The 7,706-nt window shown below is 37.3% G+C and overlaps 1 protein-coding gene and 1 long non-coding RNA gene across 6 annotated transcripts in view; both read right to left on the bottom strand.

Annotated features, from left to right (window-relative positions):
- Nucleotides 1-745: 745 nt before the first annotated feature.
- On the bottom strand, nucleotides 746-5,568 carry LOC116305810 (uncharacterized). 2 transcript variants are annotated; one of them, XR_016119992.1, is made up of 4 exons: nucleotides 5,177-5,568; nucleotides 2,600-4,847; nucleotides 2,294-2,437; nucleotides 746-1,106 (listed from the first exon to the last, which is right to left on the bottom strand). It is a non-coding gene; the product is annotated as an uncharacterized LOC116305810 (long non-coding RNA). The 2 variants fall into 2 exon arrangements; XR_016119991.1 differs by lacking the exons at nucleotides 2,600-4,847; nucleotides 5,177-5,568 and having other exon boundaries at nucleotides 2,294-2,590.
- Nucleotides 5,569-5,588: 20 nt separating this feature from the next.
- Nucleotides 5,589-7,706, bottom strand: part of LOC116289229 (uncharacterized) — a 113,572-nt gene continuing 111,454 nt past the window's right edge. For all 4 annotated transcript variants that reach the window (XM_089031362.1, XM_089031366.1, XM_089031364.1 and 1 more), the window contains one exon: nucleotides 5,589-6,117. In XM_089031362.1, coding sequence (XP_088887488.1) covers nucleotides 6,115-6,117 — 3 coding nt within the window. In that variant the 3' untranslated portion in view covers nucleotides 5,589-6,114. The remainder of the gene's footprint in view (nucleotides 6,118-7,706) is intronic.

The following is a 7,706-nucleotide window of genomic DNA, read 5'->3' as shown; positions in this document are numbered from 1 at the left end:
AGTTATGAACACTATTTCGCGTGAAGGAAATTGACAACCGGAAGTAAATATGATGGATGGTCCTTTTGGTGGAAATTTCAGAAATTTGCCGGGAAATGTGGTAAAAATCTTGATGGAGATGGACTATATTTTGAATCATTTGAATAACTTCACATCTCTGGAGACAAATTTTCAGTGGCAAATCTAAGTGGGGGGGGGGGGTTTGGGAGTTGCGACCACCCCTATGAGAGCCATCGTGATTTTTTATTATCATAATTTTTCATGACAACACCAACAGCATTGCGAGTTTTATTAAAACAGGGGTGCTGGGCACATTTTGCTCGCCTTTTTTTCTATACGCCGTGTGTGGGACCTGAAACAACCATGCTCACCTGCCGCAAATAATTGTCTCCCTAACCCTTTGGTCTGCTATATCTCTTTACCACCTCAATCAATGCTACGACCCTCCCCCCCCCCCCCCCCCCCTTTGAAAAAATCCTGGATTCGCCCCTGATTTTGGTTATGTTTCGAATGAGCTTAAGCCTTAGAGGTGTTTAGACAATTTGAAACTGCTACAACAAGTAAATTCTGTGTGTTTTACTGCAAGAATTTTGCAAGAAAAGGTATGTTGGCATTTTTAATAAAAAAATACTAAGCTCTCTCCATGATCATTTCTCCTTCCCTCTACCCTCCTCCTCCCAGAGTCCCCGGAAAAAATTCAAGAGAACAATTATTCTAATTTATAAGGTCACAACTATGACTACTGTAGTAATAAATGATTTTTATAGTATATATGTATTAACTTTTTTTCTTTATAAGATGTTATGACATTATATACACATGGCATGGATCACAGAGACATTCTGTAGTATTTGTTAATAGCATGTTGCTTAACCTGGAAAATGAAATGAAAAATTCTAAAAGAATTTGCAATTACACCAAAAGTGAAAGAACAGAAAGAGAAAAATGAAAGAAATAAGTTGAATTTGGTGTGAAATGTGATTGTCCGGGTGAGTGTAGCCTTGAAAAAGACTGTAGTTGGTGGTGACTGACATTTCCACAACCTGAGTGTAAGTCATCTTCAGAGTCCAATGAGAAAATGAGACATAGTCGATAGGAATATTTATCTGTAACAAGTAATAAAACAAGTAATAAAAATAGAATTAATTGAATGATTTATCAATCTATCTACATGTGAAAGATATTTATTAAATCTTTTTTTTATAAAAATAAAACCAAAACAAATGTTCGGAAAAATCAACAATTTCTAGCAGAATAGAGTTTGATGGCACACCATCTGTGATAAATGGCATAAAAGGTCTATGATTGTCATCATGGTATTGACAGAAACAAGGCTGATAAAAGGCAATATCTTGAAAAGATGCAGGTACTTAAGTTATGAATAGAAACAAGTCAATGTCTCTCTTAACTATCTCTCTAAAGAAATCTATCCACACTTTTGCAGGACAATGGTGATCATTTTTCATTTAAAAAGCGAAGATTTCTGGTTCAAAATACTAAAAGGTTTGGCTGCCCTGCCCTACTTCAGACTATGAGGTAGTTTTGATACTAGTTATGATGAACAATTAACAAAATAACATTGTGTAGTACCAGAAACTATCCATGCCCCTCTCCTCACACACACACATAGGGATGTTGAATTTCTGAGGGGCGGGGCTGGATCAAAGAAGAAGCTCAAAAAACCATACCCTCTTCATCGCATCATCCCCGTATAGTCCATTTATAGGAGTACCCCCCCCCCCCCCCCACCCTCCCACTCCAGGCATCCAAGAATAGGAGCCTGTAAGCGCCTACATGCCTACGAGCCTATGCGCCTACATTATTGCATCATCAACTTGAGTTACACACTGAAATTTGGGTTTTCGCTGCCGCAAATCAAAAATATGAAAGTTACCGACTGATTAGGTTTGATTGACGACAGCGAAAAAAAACAAATTTCAGCGTGCAACCCGGAGCACCGAGGTCGCATGTTTATGAAAATAGATGTAAATCGATTAAAAAAACTGAAGTCTAAAAGGATATAGTTTCGACGTACAGTTGTGAATCTTAAGAGAAAATTTGAGCATAAAAAAGCTTGTCATTTTGGAACTCGCGATGTAACGTCCAAAGTTTAAAACAACTACTTCGTGAGTCCCAAAATGACACAATAATTATGCAATGTCATTTTGGAACTCGCGAAGTAACGTCCAAAGTTTAAAACAACTATTTCGTGAGTCCCAAAATGACACAATAATAAAACATTGTTACGATTTTGCAAACAATTGCTGTTAAAATACTTTGCCTAAAATTTCACCTTTATTTTTGTACGGAACTTGGAGGTAGTCCTCATGTAAGAAAAGAAAAGCTATAAGAAAAGCACAGAGAAAGGTAGTAGAAACGCATCGGCGTCATCTTGTTTGTTCTTGGTCACGTCACGAGTCGGTACGACGGAGCGAATCTGTCGGGAACACGAAGGTGACGTCATTTTCGGGATGTCGTTTTGAGTCTCGCGAAATAGCCTCGGGATCAGCTAAAAACTCACAAACATGTTCAGAATTCTTGGTTAAGACATGTAAAATCGAAGATATAAAGGTAAACTATACTTTTTACTTTTTCTTACCTTTTTTGCATTAAAGTAAACCATCATTTCGGTGCCGATCTTATTTCAAAGCTCTTTCGAATCTGGTATCGCAAACACCTCAAATTCAACTTACTTTCATTTTGAACTCTTAAGTATTCTGCACTTTGAATATTTTGAATGAAAAAGGTGGACTAAAATGTTACTGTTAGTTCCTAGAAATGATAGAATTTGGCCATGAGTTGGACAGCTCCAAATTTAGAGCCGACTAATGCTTGCACTTTGACAACCTTGTCATGATCAAACCATGTTGTAGTAGAATTTTTGCAAAGTTTGCACTTCATGAACAATTGCTCATCCAGAGGTCAGTCATGAAGCCTGAGAAAATTAACAGTCTCTAGCTGTAATAATTACAGGCGATACTGAAAGAAAAATATATCATCGAGACTCAAATAGCTCTATAATGGACGCCACATAATGCCTTGCGATCCAAGATGGCCACCGTATCGTCAAAGTAGTCCATTGACAATATATTTAAGGAATATAAAACGCGCGCTTGTCTCTGTTTACGAGACAAGTATTATAAAATATTTTTGAACGCGTTGGCGCGAGTTTGTCTCTGTCCTCTGATATAAACACAGTACCCAGCCAATTGGCGCGCGCGTTATATCTCAAATATTAAAAGACCCATTGCCACTTACCGTGATGCATCACAATTTGTTTACATTTTGAATCGTGTCACCACTGAAAAAACAATTCCAATCTTTTGAATAAACTCTTAGATAGTCCCTAAGGCCGTAAAGTAATGTAAAATAATCCTTTTTGTGCCTTAGTGCTATGTCGGAAAAGGAATTAATATGAAGTTATTATTCAATATATGAATCTTTGAATTTCATGGACCACGAAATTCATCTGTGACCGCGGTGCATCACGGTAAGTGGCAATGGGTCTTTAATAATAAATATCCAAAATATAACGCGAGCGCTGATTGGCTGGCTACCGTGTTTATATAACGTATAATTATGCAGACAACAGTGAATAAGATGCTGCACAAAGGAAAGGAATCTCAAGGAACGTTTTTTTGAGTAAGTTTTGTTTTTACCTTAAGCTTGAGAAAGAATACACTAAAAGCTTTTTTTAATCTTAACGAAACGGAATTTTAAGGAGCTTTTTTTTTCTGCATATGCAAAGATTAAAGCAAATTTACCCCTCGCCATCTATCTATTAGCTATCTCATGAACCCCTCTATCTGGCTATTTTCGGCTAATTTTTAACTCATACCAATACATTGCACTTCGTGGCTATTGTTTATGATAACATCACGTGATGAGTGTTATTTTGCAAGTACCTTAAAGCAGCCAATGACAGTCGTTTTTACATGCGGTGAAAACTAGCGCTCAAGCATATATGTTGCATTAACAAGAGAATTTGAAAGGACATCTTTCAGCTGGCCATGGAGAGGTCAGTTTATTTAATTAATAATATAGATGCAAAAAGTTCTCACTTCTGATTGGTTGAGAGCAGTGCTGTTTTCCTGAAACAACAGTGCAAAAATATGAAACACTTTTCAGTGATTGGTTGAAAAGACAAAAGAAATTCAAACTAGCCAATCAGATAACAGCAGTTGTCATAGCAACAGAAGAGCGTTCCCTCTTCAGCCTTCATATTTCTTTCTTGTTTTGTAAATAAAATATTGTTTTGTAAACTGATTTTTGACAAAAACAAACGAGTTCTTCGCTTCGTGCATTTTTTTCCAACACATCTTTTTTCTATCTAATTTTGGTTCGAAATTTTTGCATCTATATTATTAACAAGAAATCGCATGGTATTCTCGTGTACTTTGGAATTAATTTGCATCCAAAGTGCACTCGAAACCATGCGATTTCCTATACAAACCTACTGATGTTATTATCCTCGGACCGGCCATCAAAGGTGAACAACTTGTTGGTTTAGTTACCTCATTTAATTAGAGGGTTTTTCTCCAGTTTCTCCGGTTTCCTCCCTCTGCAAAATCAATTCCAATTCGATCATGGAACGAGGGCTACAGTTTTTTTTAATTCTGTATTATCGTAAAACTACTAACGGTTTATCTATTTATCTTATGTAGATCATATTATAGACCATTTTCAAAGTTGTCGTGGATGCTCAGTAGGCTGTATATGCTAAATAGGGTTATACAGAAGAAATATCTCAAATTAAGTGCGAGTAAAAAGTATGATTTCGTTCGTATCCTCTTGCCCATCAGCTTCTAGGTGATTGTATTTAGAGTATAATAAAATGTTCCCCTGATCTATTCAAGAAGGAAAAAAAACAGTGCAATTATCAAAGAACCGTAAGATTCTCACTTACATGTGCTGCATACCGCTAATAGAATACTTATGAAGCCAAGTAAAGTTAACAAAGCACAGGGAGCCCACTTTATACCGTAAGGAAAAAGAAGTGAAAGGAAAAAATGGAAATTTAAGAGAAATTGTCTTTTTGAACACAAAGTTATTAAAGTCTTTTTTTACCAATAATGCTATCTAACACGGAATAATTAATTGTTTGTTTTCCTGTTAAGTTCACATTTATCATGAATAACACTATTTTGCCTTGAAATGCACGAATTTTCACTGTCACCTTTATCTTATTTGGGTCCCTGTGGTTAATATCGTTAACTTAGCTTCAGTTCATACCGTTTCCTGCAAGGAAAAAAAAAAGAAAAAGGTAGTTTTAACAAAACGAAGAGAAATGATAAAAGATTGAAATGTAATCTATTTGTATTGACCGAACACAAAAATGACAACCATGCATGGGCCACATTCAAACGGCAGCCATGTTTTAATCTTATGACAATAAAAACCCTTGTTTAACCCTTGTTTAAATTTATTCTAAAGCACTTAAATGCGAGGGTAGGCGTGGTGGAGGCTATTGTCCAATTCAAAATGGCTGCCATATGAGTGAGTGACTACTTTAGACTACAGTGGAATAATCCTGCCTATAGTTAGGGACCGGTCATTATTTAAGTCGGGGGGAAGGGGGGGGGGGGGGGGGAGAAAATGGGGGGCCCTCATTCTTTTTTTAGTGAAACAAGGGGGGCCTTCAAAGGTCAAAAGGAGGATTGGGAGAATTAGGAGGATTTTTTAAACGATTGAAGCGGGGGTACCCGAGAAACATCAATGCTATTAGGCAGGGGTCTGGAAAAAACGTTTCTCCTCCACCCCCTCCCCCCTCCCCCCTCCGACTTAAATAATGACCGGTCCCTTACTTTAATCTTTACTCAGCGTTAAATCTAGATCTATGCCTGTATTTGCCGCTGTCTTTGAAACCGCCAATACAAGCGTTTTAACCCAGCAATGTATTTTTGGAAAGAAGGTGCTATTTAGATATCTATATAGTAGATTATTCTTATTAGGATTATTTTGGTTGGAGAAAGTCAGATGATTTGCTTTCCCATTTTTGCGTCCGGTCGTCTATTAATAGCGAGCTGGCTACTGCTGATTAAATGTGCTGTTCACTTATCGTCCATATGTTTGTCCTTGGGAAAAGCTGCTTCTCTTAGCCTAGGTTCAATTGGTTCACTGAAATAACAAGAGCGATAACAATTTTCTAATTTGTGTTAATGAATAAAAACAGTTGCTGTTGTAAGATGTATGCGAATTTGAATCAACAGAAGTAGTATAGGCCGCACCGCACGGGCCGGATTTTCGCGGAGGATAGCTAAGCTATTGATAGCCTGATAGTTAAGCTATTGATAGCCTGATAGCTAAGCTATTGATAGCCTGATAGCAGGAGGAGAGGAGGTAATCTCCGGGGGGGTACTCCGCCAGAATTTGGGTAGGGGTGTTCCGCTGGGATTCTGAAAGGGGTACCCTGTTTATGACAAAAAAAAAAATCGTATTTGTAGACCCTGTTTATGACAAAAGATAAAATCAATTGCATTGAGTTCCTGTTTCAATTATCATGTCATCTCACGTATCATAGTTTCGGTCAATACGAAATAGAAATCCTGAATATGACAAGAAACTCAGGAAGAATTTGGACCTTGAGTGAAATTGCATACCCTGTTTATGACAAGAAGCTCGAAAAACCATACCCTGTTCGGCGGATCATCCTCGTATAGTTCATATATGGGAGTACCCCCCCGGGAGGTAATCTTACATCGACCTCTCATCGACCTCACATCGACCTCATCGACCTCTCATCGACCTGTCATCGACCCTCAATCATAGAAAAAATAAGCAAATATAAGATTATTATAAAATCAATTATTAATTTTGGTATTTCAAATGGTCTTGGCCGTGGAAATGAGAATTGGTTATGGGCTTCCTGTGTTTTCAATAACTAAATCGGATGGGCTGAACTGTGGAAATAAGAATTGTCCATGGGCTTCCTGTGTTTTTCAATAACTAAATCGGATACGGGCCTCCTGTAGATTTGTGCATTTGTGATTTGTGCATAAAATTGTTTTGATGCCGTGTCTTATTTATCACGTGACAAAAATGGTTGAAGGAAAAGAGATATGACAGCATTAATAAGCTTGAATGCCAGGGAATTTTAGAGTCATTGTACCACAGTTCAGTATGAAATAGAATGAACGCTGTTTATATAATATAGAACAAGATAACAGAACTAATCATTTTCAGCTGATTTTTGCATAATGAGGAAGAACTTAGTAGGTCTTATTGTTTATCGTTTATGAGTCATTAATTGCATCGTGTTGGATACAATAGTCATCAAAATTTCATTAGTCCTTTGAATTCATTGAAGTTAGCGTGATATCCTCGAGATCCTAACTGGAATAACGTAGCCATTGCGTTTCTCAAAAGTAAACTTTTTTAGGTCTTGGTTGGTTGGTTGAGTTTTGGAGTTAAAAATTCAAAATCCCCGCGCTCTAAAAATTGGATTGGTAAACAAAAGACTTGTCCAAACTTGTCAAACAATAAACTCATGGCGTCAATTGGTCGTCATGGCAACTTCACAATACCGACCCGTCATTTTATGGTAATAAGTAATAAAAATAATTAAATCCACCGCATATGATACACGTAATGCGTGACGTATTAGAACATAATTAAATCCACCGCATAAAATACTCGAATCCTCCGCAAAAATTAGTAAATCCTCCGCGAAAATCCGGCCCGTGCGGTGCGGCCTATACTACTAACAG

The sequence above is a fragment of the Actinia tenebrosa genome, unplaced genomic scaffold (genome assembly GCF_029948245.1).
Source record: "Actinia tenebrosa isolate PJP-AT-01 unplaced genomic scaffold, QUT_ActTen_1.0 PGA_scaffold16__25_contigs__length_10494907, whole genome shotgun sequence".
NCBI classification, from domain to species: Eukaryota; Metazoa; Cnidaria; class Anthozoa; order Actiniaria; family Actiniidae; genus Actinia; species Actinia tenebrosa.
The sequence above is the reverse complement of the archived record's forward strand: the minus strand, read 5'-3'. Positions and strand labels throughout refer to the sequence as shown.